General features: G+C 40.9%; 1 protein-coding gene across 1 annotated transcript in view; it reads right to left on the bottom strand.

Moving 5' to 3' along the window:
- LOC139338461 (cadherin-18-like) overlaps positions 1-20645 on the bottom strand; it is a 252805-nt gene that overhangs the window by 76260 nt on the left and 155900 nt on the right. Inside the window, exon 5 of the mRNA XM_070973476.1 lies at positions 1743-1910. Coding sequence (XP_070829577.1) covers positions 1743-1910 — 168 coding nt within the window. The remainder of the gene's footprint in view (positions 1-1742; positions 1911-20645) is intronic.

The following is a 20645-nucleotide window of genomic DNA, read 5'->3' as shown; positions in this document are numbered from 1 at the left end:
AGCAGGCAGCTTTCTTAAGACCTTCTGACAGAGAGAGTGTTATGCAGACTAGTTCTGTTGTAAGCAAGCTAATAGCTGCAACCACATTCAGAAGGAGACTTTGTGAAGGGCCTAGAAAACCAGTTGCAAGTAGCATTAACATCACTACCATCTGAAATCAGAAGCCTTGCCAAAGACAGTCAGTTCCAGTCAATGCAGAGGTTAGCATGATATATGTTCAATAACAATGTCAAACTAAAGGGTGGGCCATTTGTACCACTGTCCTTCATGAAACCATCAGTAAAAGTTTTTTTGTAAATGTCATATGGTGACATATGTGACATTTTCGCTTCTCTCCTGTCCTCACAATAACTGAGCAGCATGGCAAAGAGGCAGAATCTGACCGGCTCTTTGTGTGCATTCAGTGCTGATAGAAACTTATAGAACCAAAAAACAGTTTGACCTTGTAGATAAAACCCTTTTGATTTGTTAATAAAACATCCAAAAATGCCTACAACTTAAAAAAAATAATAAAATAATCTCACATAATAATAAATTGTCACAGAATAAGGATATGTGAACAACTGAATTTTTACCAAATGTCAGATAAAACCATGTAATTCCAAGGCAACAGAGAGTAGTGAGCATGTCAACTATACATTGTGTGGCCAAACTAATAATTGCTTTGGAACTTTGAAGTTGATTCTGTATTGCATCCAATAATGTGATTTAAGTACTGCAGTAAGTTATGTTCAGCACTGCATGTACACCTGAGCTGGAGCCTTCCTATTGTTGAGTAACTCAGCCAAGACAGTATTCTGGTGGAGATGAATTGGGGTTCCCCAACAATGTCTGATCTGACCTTGGACAAAACCTAGCAATGACTAATTTAATCTTATTTTTTGGATCAATTCTCTGACTATGACCAATCATTTCCACACTATTGTTCAGCCAGGGACAATGTGACATGAGTTCACTCTCTACCCCCTTTTTTTAAATCTTAAAAAAAAATATCTATGTCTATGTCTATCTCTCTCTCTCTCTCTCTCTCTCTCTCTCTCTCTCTCTCTCTCTCTCTCTCTCTCTCTACATATATATATATATATATATATGTGTGTGTGTGTGTAGATAGATAGATAGATAGATAGATAGATAGATAGATAGATAGATAGATAGATAGATAGATAGATAGATAGATAGATAGATAGATATCTGGTTTTCTATTTGGCTGTATTACAGAAAATTGTGGTGGGAGCATATATTGTTCTAAATGTTTCTTGCACATAGAATACAATGATTCTTTGTGTGCTTCTGTGTTTGTCAGTTTCCATGTCCTTGAATCAGAGACAAAAAATAAATGTGTAAGTACTAAATAAGTAGGTTGACTTGCCATGTCATTGGTAATATAACATTTCTTGACATTTTACTACCCTCATTAGCATAATAGTATTCATGCTGGCCTGAAGCCTAAAATGTGTGTGTGTGTGTGTGTGTGTGTGTGTGCGTGTGTGTGTGTGTGTGTGTGTGTGTGTGTGTGTTGGTGGGTGGGTGTGTGTGTTGAGGCTGTTAATCATATAGTGTGGGCACACGTACTTCATCAGCAGGATGAGTCTCAGAACAGTCAGAACTGTCTTTGATATTCGGCCCGGCAGTAGCATGGATTCAGTCCTACTTCAGCATGGACTACTAGACTGACGACTGAACACTTGATGACCTGCTGCTGACAGAAATAAACTGTTCTGTGTATGAGAGGGATCACTTACTCTGTGAAAACTTTGGAGGATTGTCATTGACGTCACTGAGGGTGATGTTGACAACAGTGGATCCAGACAGTCCTCCAACCGAGCCTACCATGTCTTTGGCCTGAATCACCACAGCATAGTGGTCCCTGGTCTCACGGTCCATGTTGGACATTGCTGTACGGATGATACCTGAGGTACAGATGAGGACAGAAAAATCTATCAGTATTGGAGTAAACCTAATATGAACAACACAGTTTGTTTACAGTCCTTGGTCCACAAAAAACGCCATGTGGCTAGGGTTATGTACAGTTTAATACATCATTATAACTAATTTAGAATGATGATTAAACTGACTATTTGCTGTGAGTAAACCAGGTTTAGTCCAACAAATTTTATTTTAAGTTATTATCAAATTATTATTTTTCCCAGACTGTCCTCCCACGAAAAACTGCAGAATCATCAGCCAATATGGTAACGTTCAAGTGATAACGCCCTGACCATGGTTGTTTCCTTACTGTAACCAAGTGGTTATTATTGTCATCACGATGATGGTAGCCTAATCATGTGTAGTAATTTTCAACCTGAACTCAATGCTTATTTTAACCTAAACCATGATCTTTCCCCAGGCCCATTGCCAGGAGCTGACATTGGGGTACATTGGGGTAAAGTCATGTACCATGGGCAGGCCGTGCTGCCTGACTTTCCCTCCAGATTGCAGACCCCTGTACCTCCCCAAATACACTTTTAAGTAAAACGTGGGAAAAAAAAGAAAAGAAAAGAAAAATAGAGACAGATTAACATATTACTGCATCCACTGCAACACATCTGGTGTGGCAGGAAAGTTTGGACCTGATTCAGACCACCTCACAAACATGAACAAGTTAGGTTAAAATGAGTCTATTGATGCTGTTTTTATTGCCATTTGTTTTGCTGACAACAAATCATATGATGCTGCTGAAATGTGATTTACACTGTGTAATTGTAATGCTGTGGTTTTACTGGATATGCACTTAGAAATGCACTGCATGCATAAGTTGATTTGGCAAGAAAATCATATCAAATTTTTTTTTTGAATCTTGCATAATGATCATAATGCAATACAACATAATACAAGTGCAGCTGCCATTATTACTGAAATGAAATGAAAATCCAGACATTTTCATTATATCCCATTTCTGTTTTTAATTAATTGATAACATAAAAGTGATACTAATATGGGTGAGTTATGAATATTCTGTTTTATTCTTCCAGCTGTGACGACTACAGCAGCACCTAAGACTGACAGACAAATCTCTTCCCTGTTATCCAGAGAGCCTCTGGACAGGACACACAAATGATTATATTCTTATATTCTTATACTGAGATATATAGTCAATATACAGTATGTCTCAATAACTAATCATATTAATTAAATATCAGTTAATTCAGAAATATTTTCAAAGTTATATATATATATATATATATACACACACAAAAAATAATTGACCATTTGGACTATACGCATGGTTTTTGGTCTCCTAAAATGTAACACTTAAGTCTTGAGTCTTGAGTAATAAAAATTTTGACACATTTCAGTGGAAGGTTTTTATTACCACCTGGAATTTTTTTTCTTTTACTTAATATGACCTGAAACCATTGTTATGGCTGTGGTCTCGGGTCATTGTGTTTTTTCTGATACTTTGTCTTTTCCTCCACTCTCTCTCAGCAGGTTGGAGCGGGAGAGAGGCTTGAGAGTTGCATGTAGCTTGTTGCCAAGTTATCCCACGTCTCTAGTCTTGCTCCTCCTGCCTCCAGTGTTCTCCAGAATTGTTGTACTAGTCACTGTGAGTTTTCATAGTTGCCTTTTGTTCAGCGTTTTGTAGAAAGTCTCTCCCAGTAGTCTGGTGATTTTGAGTTACTTTATTTTTATTACTTTTGTATTGTTCTTAGTTTTTGCGTCCAGTCATCTTTGTTTTGTACTTTCTCCCCGTTGTGGTGATTTTCTGTTTTTGCTTGTTTGCATGCGCTTACCCTGGTTCAGGTGAATTTTTGTTTGTACTTTTCATCAATAAATTTTGTTTTTCTTCATCTCTGCAACTGGGTCATGGCCTTCCTTAGCCCGAACCATAACAACCATAGAATTAAAAACATTTATGAACACTGACACCAGCACAGAGCACATCTAGCAAGGTTACTCTGGCTGGTTTAAAACATGTTCATGTATGTCCTGCACACTAATATAAAACTGTATTATTTCACCTCTATTATTTCTCCTCTTTACCTCTATATTTGTTGCTTGAAACAGTAAATATGTCATAATTTGTATGACACAAGATAAAATGTTATTGATACATTTATGACAAATGCAGTAATCCAAAAGACAATGAAGTGTTATCCTGGAGACTACTGTATTTCAGTCCATGATCTTCAGTCATTCTGGCTGAAGCATGAAGCGTGATAGCATGTATTATATCTGCAGATATGAGAGTGATCGGCTGTTAAAAAAAATCTATATACAACAATATGATTTGGCCACAGGGATTGGTAGCTCATGTTTTTATCTTTTATTCTTCATCCGATGGTAAAACACTCACACACACATACACACATTCCTATATATTATTTTGTCTTCATATCACACGCACATACTCACACCAATACACCAACCTGCCCTCTTCCACACTGATACAAAATCTGTCATATGGTATAGACTGCATGTTTTCCAGCCTCCTACAGAGACTGAGGATTTATATGCTCTCACAAACTGAAAATCCAATTTATTTGATACCAATACATTTCTGACATTCCTCTTTTTCATATATTATTTATTCATTGTTATATGCATTGTCTGGTTCTTGAAACATGTTTTCCTTTCTATTGGATATCATCAGCTCTCAATTACACTGAAAACTAGATTTAGAGTTTTGCTAGGCCATGCATTCCTGTTTGCTCATTCCAATAACAATGGCCATTACAGTGTCACAACATCGCAGTACATTCACATGGGTGATATTAATTGTAATTGTAATATTATATTATATAATATTGTTATTTCAAAGAAAAAAGAATCAGTTTGTTTAATAGACATCCCATATCTGATGTTACTCAGGAATGCTCAGTCAGTATTCTAACACAAGTCCATTTGAAATGTATCCATTTTACATTAATTTATTGAAATAATGTGATTGCTCAATCAAACAGGGAGCACACTGCACTATGACATTAAGAGTTTAGAAAAGAACCTCTAGTTTTCACTCAGACTGACATGCAAAGCAAGTCTACTGCTTACACACCACAACATCTAAGACATTATGTTTACTGTTTCTAACATACTGACTGATAGAAACCTTTTATCTTCCTCTGACTTCAAATTGTTGGAAAGCTGTGTCTAACTTTCAAGATGATATCAACCCATGTATCCCACTTATTTTCTAACTATTGTACAAGACTTGGTGCAATTAGCAGAGCTGTTATCCTTATTTGGACACGGTTTGCTAATTTGTTCCTGAGCCAGACACATCCGGCTTGACACACTTTCCCATCTTTTTGCGGGCCTCAAATTTCATGACCGCAACTGAATAGTAAATCAAAGTAATTTATACATGTGTAAGAGTCTACATGTTGAATTCTACACGTCTAAATAGTAAAGTGAAAGTTACTTGATGAGATGATGATGAGAGAAAGTGGCACCCTTGAGAATGTGTCTGTATTTTTACTGTGCTGCTTAAACCCTGCATATCTAGCTTTATACTTAGCCAATGAAAACATGGGATTGCATCTGATATGATGTGTAGTCAAATTGGAGGAAGGCAGAAATGTTGGATGTCTGAAATTGTTGCCACGGTAAGATGGACAAAGGATCAGTAGCATATACATCTGATCTTTTCCCGATCTGAACATGACAGTCCACATAAAAACTGAATGCTAAAATATGTTCACTGTAGCTATTCAAATGTTTTTTTGTTTTTTTTTTTGTTTATAAGCTAGGACACATTAAGTATATTCAAAGACCCTGTTCTAATATATAATAAAAATAATTTTGGTGTGTGTGTGTGTGTGTGTGTGTCTGTCTGTCTGTCTGTGCGCACTTGTGAGCAAGAGAGAGAGCATGAATAAGTGAGCGACTGTGTTCATGTTTTGAAGGCCAGGAGAGGCTTTCATGATCAAAAACATTGATTTCAAAGATTAACCTTCACTATAATAACCACATTTCAGAGTTGTTGTGACATACTACACTCAGCTTTGCACTCTTGTGTGGTTTATGTTCCTGGCTGAAAAGATAAACAATCAGAGAAAGGAGAGAAAGAGCAAAGGACAGACAAAATGAGACACAAGGAGACAAAATGGGAAACAGGGAGAAAAGAGACAGGAAGAAACAGACAGAAGACGAGTCATGGGGGAGACAAGGAGAAAACAGACAGGAAGAAAAAGACATGGTGTTAAAGTAAGAAAGGTAGGTAAGGTGTGTATAAATGTGGGGGAGAGAGAGAGATTTTTATAATTCCTTGGCAGGTGCATCAAGATCAAGAGTGCTTTGGTTTAAAGTGTATATATTTGTGTATATGCATGGTAATATATATCTATGCATGGTATTGCAATATGAAATGTACCTTTTAAACAAATTTTGAATGTATTTCTGATTGTGAAAAATTAATATGCATTTTCAGATGCCTATCGTCAAGCATTTGAGGGAGCGGGAGAGATAGACAAGAAAGTGGAACACAGAGGCCATGGGACAGGCTATGCAGGAGGTGGAGGCAGGCAGCCAAGCAGTCTAGGGTCCCCCAGTCCACCCGAGACTGGGGGACCCTAGTCAGTGGAAGGGCTGATAACTGATAGTCCCATGGTCAGAGGCACCTTCTCACCCCTGAAGACGAGAAATCCCTGGTGGTGGTATACACAGAATATGGAAATTAGGGAGGAGTTGGAGTTGCTGAAGTGTGTTATCTTATTTTAAACGAAAGAAGAGTGGATGTGTTGACAGCACTAATGTTGGTTTGGCCATCTTGAGAACAATGTAGTACCTCAGCAAAAGCAGCAATGATCACTGTTTACAGCGAGGCAAACTGGATGTCCACTTCTGGAAACAGCCGGTGCTGATCCGCTGTTTATGTTCAACTTTAGTTAAGCAGAGAGGGTTTTGTTTTTTGGATTGTTTTTGTTAATTAGTGTAGTTTCAGAGAGTCCTCTTTTGGTTTTGATTGTTTTTTGATTTATCAGCACTCACAGGCCCATTTCCTTTGGAGTTGCCTCTGGGTTTTTGTTTGTAAATATCATTTTCCTTATCTTTAAAATGAATAACTTTGCTTTAACCAATTACAACTGGTTTATGTTGCTTCCCTTTATCCACCAGGGGGTTGGGGTTGTAACAGCTTCCAAGATCTTAAAGCTTTTTTTTTTTCCCACGCAGCAACACTATTGTGCCTCATTTAAATTCTATTTTGTCCTCATTGCTTCAAGACTCCATAGTTTACAGAGTGATGGATTTGTGTTTCTTTTATATTCTGTTACATCCTGATAGCAATATCTTTTTGCCTTTCACCTTTTAGGATTAAAAGCATACATTCATGAGACCCTGCAAGGTTTTTAGGGGTCACCATTGACATGTGCCACAGCGGTAAAGAGAGACCTTGATGACCTTGTGCTCTTTGGTCACAGTACATTGCTCAAATATGCCAATGACCTCCAATTTCTGCAGGCATTGGATTCATGGTTACATAGAATCAGTCTGGACTCTGCACCTAAATCCTTTTTGATGGATTACAGACTCCAGTGCTGCTCTTACATCAGCATCAGCATTGGACTTGTCAGACTATATAATTTTCACCTGTATGTGCATAAGAATAACTGCTTCACCTCTGGCATCTTGGTTCATAAACATAGCTTTCTTTACCACCTGCTGACAGAGCCGTCGCATGGACTGTGCAAACTGTGCAACTGCATAGGGCCTGGCGCCACTAGGGGGCCTCAGGCCTGCAATCCTGCTCCAAGCTTTTGCGCCTCATGCTGTTTTGCATATTCTGAACTCTTCTGCAACCCAGGACATGACTGCATGTAGATCAGGCTATGAACCTTTACATCCAGCTATATTTCTTCCATTTAACTGATGTAGATCGAGATCGATTGATAGACTGTGGGATTCAAGTGAAAGAGTTCCATCAATATGGTCTTATTTGATGCAACCCCCCACTCCAAAATCTGATTTAATATTTCTTGTGGAATGGTTCAGCAATGAGACCCTGAGAAATACAATATTTTTCAGGTTATGTTGTCAGTCTGGCAACACTGGCACTGATTCAAGATATGCATTTGGTCCAACCCATGATTTTTTTTGCAATGTCAAAACTCAAAGGCTTTACAACATCTTCCAGCAAACCAATTTAATGCTCAGCTCTCACATCTGACTTAATGGATGCCATTCTCTTGCCTTCAAAACTGGATTTGTAAAATGTGCTGTTCACACAGATGGCACTGAACACATTAGCAGAAAAGACTGCTAAACAAGCCGCGCTGACTCATCATGGTACTACAATGGACGTCTTTCCAAACTCTCTTTCTTTCCCCCCTCACAGTTGTGAGTCAGGGTTATGGCTCAATCCTGATAGGTTTGTCTCTCCATGTGTTAGCCCAGACAGTCCCACACAACTGCTTTAACCCTAACAACAAGATAAGAAAAGAACTAAAACACGACCACCCACCATCAGGACCATTTGTAAAGAAGCAATTAGATTTTGTGAATATGCCTCCAAGTCCAGCAGCTGATCAAAGTGTTACGAATGGAATGGAAGTTGCATGTCTCTTATCATCCCCAGGTAGAGAGAATGAGTGGCACAATTAAGGAAAAAGTTTTAAACTATGCAGCCAACAGAAATGCATCTACAGTAACAGAACAGCAGGTCTAAGTCCACATGAAGTGTTAATGAGCAGACCTACACTCATTGGCCACTTTATTAGGTACAGCTGTTCAATTGCTTGATAACACAAATAGCTAATCAGCCAATGGCATGGCAGACACTCAATGCATTTAGGCATGTAGACGTGATCAAGACAACGTGCTGGAGTTCACACCGAGCATCAGAATGGGGAAGAAAAGGTGACTTTGAGCATGGCATGGTTGTTGGTGCCAGACGGGCTGGTCTGAGTATTTCAGAAACTGCTGATTGACTGTCATTTTCATGCACAACCATCTCTAGGGTTTACAGAGAATGGTCCAAAAAGAGAAAATATCCAGTGAGGGGCAGTGTGGATGAAAATATCTTGTTGATGTCAGAGGTCGGAGGAGAATGGGCAGACTGGTTTGAGATGATAGAAAGGCAACAGTAACTCGTTAACCACTCGTCACAACCAAGGTAAGCAGAATACCATCTCTGAACGCACAGCACGTTGAACCTTGAAGCAGATGGGCTACAGCAGCAGAAGACCACACCGGGTGCCACTCTTGCCAGCTAAGAACAGGAAACTGAGGCTACAATTCGCGCAGGCTCACCAAAATTGGACAACAGAAGATTGGAAAAACGTTGCCTGGTCTGATGAGTCTTAATTTCAGCTGCGACATTCAGATGGAAGGTCAGAATTTGGCATAAACAACATGAAAGAATGGATCCATCCTGCCTTGTATCAACAGTTCAGGCTGATCTCAGTCCAATAGAGCACCTTTGGGATGTGGTGGAACGGGAGATTGGCATCATAGATGTGCAGCCGTCAAATCATGTCAACATGGACCGGAAACTCAGAGGAAGGTTGTTTCCAACACCTTGTTGAAAGTATGCCATGAAGAATAAAGGCAGTTCTGAAGGCAACCTAGTACTAGCAAGGTGTACCTAAGAGAGTGGCCAGTGAGTATATGTCCACAGGTACCACCGCTGACCCAGCGACAATTCCAGGCACAGATATCACTGACCTGCATGTGTTTATCACAGATGCAGTTTTCCAATTTGTAATGACAAGTTGCAGTTACATCTCCACTAATACTCAACTTTACCAGTAAGGACGTTTAATGTTATGTGTGTACAGTGGTGATGTGGAGTTGATCCATTCCCCAATGAAAGAGGAAATAATGTAATAATGTGTTGTTTGACTCAAAAATGGTAAAATGTTTAATTGAATAGAGTGTAAGATTCACACCAGAGCCAACTGTAAAGGCCAACTGAAAGCTGTTGGTGCCATGCACAAACTTACCTCTGCCTGTTCTCCTTCTCCCAGGAGGTTTGGGTAAAAGAATTCCTCAGAGGTTCGAACACCTTTGTATCAGTTCCCAAAGGGTAACAACAAGTGGGAAGTGGGTAGAGGAGAGTTGAGCTGAATTGTTCAAATGTATGTATTTATGTAAGATATTTATTGGCATTCATTAAGTCTATTTGGGTGTGTAAATAATTATTGATGTGTGTGTGTGTGTGTGTGTGTGTGTGTGTGTGTGTGTGTGTGTGTGTGTGTGTGTGTGTGTGTGTGTGTGGTGAAGGGGGTGTTGTTTGGGGGCAGAATTATTGTACCTGGTAGGATTAATTTGCCTCCTTTGACTGTTTGATCAGCCAAACACCGCTGCTTCATAACTTTATGAAGGTAAAGCTTTTGCTTCTCAGAGTTTCCAAATTAAATGATATTTTTTTCATCCGTAGACATCCAGCCAGGTTAGTGGAGGAGGCATTTGGCAGGAGAACAACCTTCTCAAGACGGACTCATTCCATTCTAGAGATACCCCTTATCACCATAGTCAGACGGTGCCTGCAGAGCATTTACAATAATTAACATTTCCCTTTCAGTTATTTTAAGATAACTGAGCATTAGATTTTAATTTGTCATTTGCCAGGTGCCAGTTTCAGTGGAGAACAAAGTATGTTTCTTGTATTTGCATTTCAGTAATAACTGGCAGAGATCACAGGTGGCAGTGTTACAGTGTTGCAGTGACCCTTGGGGAAGTGGAGGAGTCTTGCGCGTCACCAGTGTCAGTTGTTTTCAGGAGCAGCATGAATGTGTCACTGCCTTCTTCTATTCAGTTAAATTCAGTTCAATTCAATTCTGCCTGCAATACCTTCGTATGTTTGTCAGTTATATGAAGTCCTACCAGCAACTACTGCAAATGTTCATTATGTTAGGATCCTACCTTCCTGTCTCTCCTTTTGTGTCTCCTCCCCTCTTTCCCTGTGTGTGTGTCTGTCTGTCACCCCTGTTCCCACGGCTGGGCATCCCTGTACCTGCAGCCGGCTCCGCCTCCCGGTGCTCACCTGAGCACACCTTCTCATTGTTTGGAGTATTTAAGGAACAAGCAGTCTTCTCCCAGTCGCCGGATTATTCTCTCATCCTCCCACGATGGTGTTTGGTTTACTGGTTTGTAAGTACTACGTCTCTAGTTATAATCTCTTCTCACAGAAAGTGTTTTTTGTTGTTTTGTCTACTCTCCAGCCACTTACAGTGTGCTGTGTTTTCCTTTGTTCCAGTGTTCTCCTGCCGCTTCCACGCGTGCCTCGTTCTTCATACCCGCTTCGTCGGAGCTCCTTGTGTTTCATCCACTCTGTTTTCGAGTGCGCTTTTTGTTGTTGTTTTTCCACTCGTTGAGTGCGTTTTCTGTTCCCGTTTTGTTAATAAATTTGTTTTTGATTCACATAAGTCCTGTCTCTGGGTCTGCATCTCTGGGTCCAGCTATTTGGTGGCTAGCCAGCCTAACAGAATAATCCGGCCAAATATGGACCCAGTGGATCCCGTGCGGAAGGCAGTTACCATGCAGGGCATGCTTCTCGGCCAGCATGAGCAGCTGCTTCAGGCCTTGTGTGAATCTACTCAGCACATGGCATCCCAGGTAGCCGACCTGTCTTGCCACATGGCTCACCTTTCCAGTTTCGTTTTACTCCCGTTGCAGCCTCAGGCTAGCGCTTCTGAACCAGCTCTCGCGGACTCCCCTTCTACTAATCCCGAACCATTTGGCGGCTCTCGGGATAAGTGTCGGGGATTTATTCTCCAGTGTAACATCGTGTTTCGTCAGCGTCCTCGAGCGTTTCTTTCCGACGCTTCCAAAGTTCACTACGCATTCGGGTTATTACGGGGCAAAGCGTTGATTTGGGCAGAGGCACTGAACTCATCAGTAGACATTAGTTCGCTCTCTTTCTCTGAGTTTGAGAGGAGACTGAGACTGGTCTTCGACCATCCTGACCATGCGGGTAATGCCTCCAGCCGTCTGCTCAGGCTATCACAGGGCAATCAAGCTGCCGCCGATTACGCTGTTGAATTTTTGACCATTGCAGCTGATTCGGGGTGGAATGACACCGCTCTCCAGGGAGTGTTTTTACATGGACTCTCTGAGTCCACAAGAGATCGCCACAAGAGAGAAACCCGCAGACATTCACGCCCTAGTGGACATGGCGGTGCAGCTGGACAACCGGCGGAGGGAGAAGTCTCGGCGTCATTCCTCCAGAGCCACCGCGCCTCCCTCAGCTCACTGGCAGCGTACTACGCCCATCTCCCCGGAGCTCGGAACAAACCGTTCCGCCACCGCTCCACTTCCGCCTGAGGACAGAGAGGAGCCTATGCAACTTGGTCGGACCCACCTCTCCTCCTCCAAATGCCGACGGAGGATTCGTGCGGGTGAGTGTGTGTATTGTGGACGGACTGGTCATGCTCTTCCTGCCTGTCTGATATGGCCGAAAGACCAGGCTCGTCAGTAGCATGGGGGATACTGACAAGCCCTGTCTCCAATGACTCTGTTACCCCCAAGACTCGCAAATTCCAGGCCCAAGCCATTTTGGTTGTGGGGGAGGTGGTTTGTTCTTTGCTGGCTCTTGTAGACTCTGGTGCCGAAGAGAATCTCCTTGATGAGCACATGGCTGCCGACCTCAGCTGCCAGCTGGAGGAACTTGAAGAGCCCCTCAATTCGTACGCGCTTGATGGAAAAATCATGGCCAAGGTAACTCACCGCACCACTCCCATCAGATTAACTGTGTCTGGTAATCACCATTAAGAACTGTCACTATTAATTGTTCACTCTCCACACTCACCCCTGGTTCTCGGTCATCCCTGGCTCCAAAGACATAACCCTCATATTGATTGGAGTCATGGAAAAATAGTGGGCTGGAGTTCGTTTTGTCACACCAAATGTCTATGTTCAGCCATTCCTCCCACAGGAGGAGACAAGGGGATCCCCAACGTCCCTCCTGAGCCACCGGACCTCTCCCTCGTGCCTGCTGCCTATCATCACCTCCAGGAGGTTTTCAGCAAGGAACGGGCGCTGTCTCTGCCACCTCACCACCCGTACGACTGTGCCATAGACCTTCTTCCTGGCCCCCCTCTCCCCTCTGGTCGGTTGTATAATGTTTCTCGACAGGAACGAGAGGCGATGGAGAAATACATCCAGGAGTCATTGGCGGCAGGAATCATCAAACCCTCCACTTCTCCGCTTGGAGCGGGTTTCTTCTTTGTTGAGAAGAAAGACAAGTCTCTCAGACCCTGTATAGACTATCGGAGGTTAAATGAAATCATGGTACATAACAAATATCCCATTCCTCTCATTAACTCCGCCTTTGACTCCCTCCAGCAGGCTACCATCTTTACCAAGCTTGATTTGCGCAACACGTACCACTTGGTGCGCATCCGGGAGGGGGACTTCTAACCCTTGAGCATAACCAGGAGGTTAAACAGCGGGCTGCGGACCACCACAGGTCCCCTGCACCAGAATATAAAACAGGTCAGTCCGTCTGGTTGTCTACCAAGAATATCCCTTTAAAAACAGAATCTTGTAAGATGTCTCCCAGGTACATCAGACCCTTTCCCATCACCAAGATCATCAACCCTCAGGCAGTCACACTCAAACTCCCGGAGTCCATGAAGATTCATCCTACCTTCCACGTCTCGCAGCTCAAACCTGTCTCCTCCAGCCCTCTGTGTCCTCATCTGAGCCCCCCCCTCCTCCCCAAATCATTGATGGGGATCCAGTCTTCACGGTGCAACGCCTTGTGGATGTCAGAAGACGGGGCAGGGGGTTCCAGTACCTCGTCGATTGGGAGGGGTACGGGCCTGAGGAGCGCTCCTGGGTGCCCCGATCCTTCATCTTGGACCACACCCTCATCGATGACTTCCATCGGAGACACCCGGATGGACCTGCTAGGCCGGTGTCTCCTCCCCTCTTTCCCTGTCTGTCACCCCTGTTCCCGCAGCTGGGCATCCCTGTACCTGCAGCCGGCTCCGCCTCCTGGTGCTCACCTGAGCACACCTTCTCATTGTTTGGAGTATTTAAGGAACAAGCAGTCTTCTCCCAGTCGCCGGATTATTCTCTCATCCTCCCATGACGGTGTTTGGTTTACTGGTTTGTAAGTACTACGTCTCTAGTTATAATCTCTTCTCACAGAAAGTGTTTTTTGTTGTTTTGTCTACTCTCCAGCCACTTATGGTGTGTTATGTTTTCCTTTGTTCCAGTGTTCGTGCTTCGTCGGAGCTCCTTGTGTTTCATCCACTCTGTTTTCGAGTGCGCTTTTTGTTGTTGTTTTTCCACTCGTTGAGTGCATTTTCTGTTCCCGTTCTGTTGATAAATTTGTTTTTGATTCACATAAGTCCTGTCTCTGGGTCTGCACCTCTGGGTCCAGCTATTTGGTGGCTAGCCAGCCTAACACATTATTACTGGCTGAAAGTAATTTAGAACAGCAATATTTCGGCATTTCAGCGAATGAACTCTCAAATCAGTTACAGACAACTTTATTAATCCCACCAGGGGCAATTGTTATGAACAGCTTGCAACAATACAAAATACAAGTGCACACAAGGAAAGGTAAAAGGGACAAAAACAAAAACAAAACAAAAAAAACGTTCAAATAGAATACCAAGGAATACAGTGGAATCAACAATGGGAGGGTCAGTAATCAATAAAATCAAGTCAAATATTCCTTATGTAAGAATAACATAGTAAAGGAATAAGAGAAGACCTTATAAAGAATTTAAAAGACGAATGGCAGAGGGGATAAAAGACTTCAAAAAGCGGTTGGTCCTACAGACTGGTGAAACATAGCGACGGCCTGAGGGCAACAGAGAAAATTCACTGGCCAGCACATGACCAGGAGATGAGAGGATAAGTTCTGCCTTCCTCAACAAATATACACACTGTAGCTTTAAAATTAAAAAGCTATTCCTCTTGAACTCAATCAATATTTTGAGCCATGAGGGATGTGGTCGTGTCAGTTGGTTTGTCAGTCAACTTATACCACTTTAATATCTATATTTAATATCAGACTTAAATATCTCAACAACTTTCATATGGATTGTCATGAAATTTTGGACAGATGTTTTTGATCCCCAGAGAAACAAGTCTGATGATCTGCTGACTTTTCCTTTTAATGACACAAGGTGTTATTTGTGGTTTTGTGTGAAATGTCTTTACAGGTATTGGATGGATTGCTGTGAAATTTGGTCCAGACATTCATGTTCACCTCAGGACTATCTGTAATAATTTTGCTGATCCATGAAGTTTTCATCTATTGGCATCATCATTTAAACATTTCAATTTGGTTAATATTTGGGTTTATGACCAAATACCTCGAAAACTAATACCATCCCCATCGTCCTCATCTGTACTTGGTGCTTAGTGCTTTATAGCAAATGTTTGCATGCTAACGTGCTAAGCGTTGATGGTGAACATGGTAAACATTGCTGAACATCAAGCAATCATCAAGAAGCATTTTTTAAATCTATCTAATCTTTGTATCATCATTGAACTTAAGTACAGCTTATAGAGCAGCTAGCATAGTTGTGGACTTAGTCTTGTCATTTACTGTAAGTGATTAATATTGAAAATGGTTTTGTGAATTGTTATCATGGTGTGGTGTTTTTTCTTTTTCTATTTTACTCTTTATTTTGAGAAAGATGTTATCATCCCCAAACCAGATAAAATAATGAGTCTTATTGTTTTATATTCTGTGCAGCACTACTTGCACTGCAATAACAGTGTAACATATTTTTCTAAGTTGACACAATACATTCCATAAATGTGCATTTTCTGTTATATTTTACTTTTAGTTGAGTGTAACTGCTGTATGATTGTTCCTCTGCTTGTATGTCACTTGAAAATAAAATGAAACATCAACTAAGCTCAAGAGACTGAAAGCTGTGTTGTGTGTACCAGTGGATAATCTCATAATTCAAGTGTGCCAGAGAGTGCCAACGTGCAGTACACTTGTCATCTGGTACCACTTTACTGGAAGAAAAGTCAGACAAATACACAGTATGTTATCAGTACAGTATTGTCTATTTCTGGTGTGATTTAATTTTGGTTTGATTTTGCAGTTATATGGAATATTTAGAAATAACTCGACCAAATGTAGCAGCCTGAAGGATTGAAAACTGGTCAAATGACCTCACTTTGCAAAATGTCCACACTTACAAGGTCTGAACCCAAACTGGTTATAACAAGGACAGAATTGCCACAACACACACACATTCTCTCTCTCTCTCTCTCTCTCTCACACACACACACACACACACACACACACACACCTTTCCCACATGAGATGCAGACAGTGTTTAACCTCGAGGCTCTGCTACACTGCATTACTCGCTTCAGAGACTAACAAAGCAGAGAGCCATCTGGCCTTATCAGCCTCTTTAGACTCAGCGGACAGACATGGTACAGGCTGGACAGGACAGGCAGCACACATTATGCACCTGTATCACAGAGAGTGACCGCAGAGAGAGTTTGAAAATGAGTGGAGGGGACTGGCGCAAAACAGGAAAAAAAAATGCTAGAGGGACTGGAGGAATTCTGCCTCTATGTTATAAGGATGGAGGCAGAGATTAACTGTCCTAAGCCAGGGACAAAAATTGACACGATTTCAGACTAATGGAAGTTTTTTGTTTGTTTGTTTTTTTGAAGGCCAAATCCAATTTTTTTGTGCCACCATTGAATTTGATTGGAAGGGACATATTGAGACATCTCTTCCCAAACCGCAGTATAATCCCAACTTCAGTCCTTTAGACAGAATGACACAAAACTGGCCTCCACCAGCAAAAAAATCAAAAGGCCTTGAGCTTTGTACATTCTACCACCTGCTTCTTGCTGAAATGAGAGCAGCCAAAATAACATGAGGATTGTAGTCAGTCAGTATATTTGTAAATTTGTCGTAGTAAATGGTACTTGACATTATAAATGCAGCTTTCCTCTGCATACCCCGTCTCATTTTTTCACTGTAATCCATCACACATAGACACAGGAGAGTAAGAAAGAGATGACAGATAAGAAGAGGATATTTTTCTCGCTTAGCTTAGAGAGACACAGAGAGATCAGAAATCAAGGGGAGGGAAGCTAAGCATACATTAGGGTTCAACGGATGTTTCTGCAGTCAAGCTATAAGTGATAGTCTGGCGAGTTCTCAGCAGCTTTTAATTTGACCAATGTTACATTAATCTTCAAACATTTCCACCTGACTAAAACTGTTGGTAATTTAAAGGCAACCACTGCAGCTACCGCTAATTCTACATAAATAATAATAATAATAATAATAATAATATGCCTATTCAAGCATAATAGTGTGTCACTGTGTCACTTGGGAAGAATCATACAGACAAGGAAAGTAGGCAAGGCACAGGGTGTTTGCCAATAGCTAACAAACAAGACAAAATTATTAATTAGTATTATGTCATTATGTCTATTTTCATACATACATACATCATTTCATACATTACATTAGTAGTCTTAAACAAGTCACTGCCATCTTGGACTGGGTGTAATCAAGCTGTAATCATAATCTTCACAGCAGGCACAGCGTTAGGGGTGGGCCTGACGGGCCGGGGCCCACCCACTTGTACAACTGGCCAACCCTAAATGACTTGGAGATTTTTCTTAACATTTATTTTTAATGATTAAAATCAGCATTTTAATAAAACCCTTAAAACAAAAACGTTTCCATTTGGAGAAAAAAAAAAAATACAATTTACACTTATTCAGCTATTATCACGTGAGGTCTAGTCCAGTCACAGCGGACCAGACATGTTACGCTCGCGCACGCACGTTACAATCTGGTGGTTGTTTGGCAAAAAACGGTGACTGAGAAGGGCAGTGGATTCTATATTGTAGGCACAGGCTGCTACAGTTAAATGAATGCACCTGTAGTTAAAGGATATTTTGTGCATTTTTAGTCAGACTTTCACCCTCTGTTTTATGTTGAATACAGTAACACGTCCCATCGAAACTAGAACTTGTAGAAAATGTAGACAATACGGGAGGTAGAGCTAAATACTCCTGCCTCCTACTCTCCCTTTCCTTGCAATCAATTGAGAGAGTAATCTAGTCAGATCAAACAAAAATGAATTAACAGGCATTAAAATGTCTGTTTTCATTATGAATTGATGTATTGATCCATTTGATCCATAGCGAAAATATAGATAACAAGACAAGCCACATGTGCCACTTGTCATAAATACAAACTGTTGTAGTGAAATAATAAGCTATGGCATTGAAAATGTTTTTTTATAAAGATTTTGAACATACGTAGACGTACTAGTCGCCCTCCACAGCATGATACCAGTCATTTGTGTTTAAGCGAGACCACCAGTTGGAAACAGTGTTAACTTTTGTAATTAAGAGGCCGACCCAAAGTAACGTGGCCCACCCAAAATTGAAATCCTGGTGCTGTGTCTGAAAGTATAGCTGCTGAGGCTGCAGGGTGATGGAGAGCTACAACAGCCAACGCTAGTCCACCTGACCGTCCATCTTTTGATTTACCAGCTGACACAATTATGTTGTGTGTGGCCTGAAAATCCATAATCTAGCAAAGCTGTTTGGAGTGTGCGAGCATGGCAGTAAGAGGCATGAAGCAGACTGGCATCAGGTTAGTTAAGTTTAGTAACTGCCATAGCCTAGCATTACAAATCACAGCCAGCCATTGAAAAACACAAGTTTTGTTCTTATTTCTGTTTGTTGATGTCAGAAATATGCCTCTCAAGATGATGGTCAATGGCCTTGCTGGTATTATTGGAAATCTGTAGTTCACAGGAGACAAACTTAAAAAGATGCCATTAAACAAAAGTAATTGAATTCAAATATACGTCCTTGGTTTTGTTTCTACATTAATTTTACAATTTAATGTAAATTATTACAAGCTTCAATATTAAGAAGACAAAAATGAGTAATCACAATAAATCACAAATTGTACAATTAGTTATTATTATTTTTTAGTCTATTGACAGCCACATTAGTTATTGTTCATCACAGAGTTTCAGGTCTGCATTCCTCCATTTGTGACAATGAGTTGGATACTATCGTCAAGTGATGTCCACTGAAGCCATCTCAACACTGACTTCAAGTTGATGCACGGTGTATGTGTGTGTGTGTGTGTGTGTGTGTGTGTGTGTGTGTGTGTGTGTGTGTGTGTGTGTGTGTGTGTGTGTGATTGTGCTGTCATCTCCCTACAGAATCTGAATTGTTGGAGAGATGAGAGGCTTGAGAAAGACAGCAATGTTAAATTACATTAGACTGAGCAGTTTGATCCTTCAGACTCTACTGTACATGATGCACCTGAGCTCATGGAACCATATGCCACACAGGGGACAGGACTGCGAAGCTGAGTTGTAAAGATGAGCTCTCATTTAAGTGGTTTCGTTGCATGGTCAAACTAGAAATAAATACTGTAACAGAAAGTATTACATCACAGTCACGTGTAATTGGATTTGTCGTCATTTTCTCACATAAATACATGTCCTAACCACTGATTGATCCAACCAGTGACCACTTTATAGCAGTTTTCACAACTGCTGCTTGAAGCATGTGTAGCAAAGTGTAAGACAGGGTTTTGGATGTTTTGTCTATTGCCTTACATGTTACTGAATTAAGTGATCGAAGGGCTGTGGCACTTGAATGTCCAAACAGAGCGTAGGACAACTGAACACTGACAAACAAAAGTGGCATCTTACATTTTAACTATCACCCCACCAATCTTTAAGTGCACATATTACATAGTTCCAGATAAAACTTAAACAGTACAATACAATATTCATAAATGTAGTTACAATTAATTAAATTTATGTGAACTCAAAATAATGAACAATGCAAAACAAGGCACTCTGTTGAACATGTCCTCACAAAAATAAATTTCATCTTACATTCTTCCCTTTCTTCAGATGAAATGTCCACATTTCCAAGTTTAAGACAAATAAATCTCATCTCAACACTGAAACACAGAAGAGAAAATACGTACTGTGTAACTGTAACAACAATATACCAGGTAGATGAATGAAAATAACTACAACGATAAGACTACTATAAATGCCTGAGAACTGTACCATATTACATGTGACAGACATCACAGATGTAGTAAAGATTCACTCTTGTACTTCAAAACTGTGAAATACCTGAATTATGAAACCATAAAACACATGTAACATTAGTTTTTCAACATACAATAGGAGTCAGTAAAATACTGTATAGTTTTTTTCTTTTTTTTTCACACATCTTATTTCAGGCTGTTTCCTTTTCTTGTTCTTAGTTGCTGCATTCATTTTGTTTTGTTGTTTTTATCAGTTAATTTCTTTCTTTTTTTTTTTTGTTTTTTTGTTTAAACACTGGCCATCTGCAAATGTCAAGTGCAAACCCTCAATAATCAGCAATTAAATGTCCGGTGTCCCAATAAATGTTCAGAAACAGTCCATATCTGTCCTTTGAATATAAGAGGGGTTGCTCACAGCAAGAACCGCTGTGGTCTCCTAACAATCCGTCCAGAATGTGTTGGGGGCACCAGAGTGTGTCCCAGCAGATGCTGCAGGAACAGTGTCAGTTCTGTGGTTCTGTTATGGGTGGACTCATGACATCCGTCCTGAAGGTCTGCGCATTAGGGGAACAGAGGGGCAGGCAGGGGCAGAAGCCTGTGCAGACTCAGATGATCGAGGGTGTATGGGGAGTGAACCAGATAATGAAGTATACCTCAGCAGAGTGTTCATAGGCAGTTGAGGTACAAGGTGGTTCACTGGTGCTGAAGATGTGTC

The sequence above is a fragment of the Chaetodon trifascialis genome, chromosome 11, assembly GCF_039877785.1.
Source record: "Chaetodon trifascialis isolate fChaTrf1 chromosome 11, fChaTrf1.hap1, whole genome shotgun sequence".
NCBI classification, from domain to species: domain Eukaryota; kingdom Metazoa; phylum Chordata; class Actinopteri; order Chaetodontiformes; family Chaetodontidae; genus Chaetodon; species Chaetodon trifascialis.
Note: the sequence above shows the minus strand (reverse complement) of the source record. Positions and strands in the feature narration are given on the sequence as shown.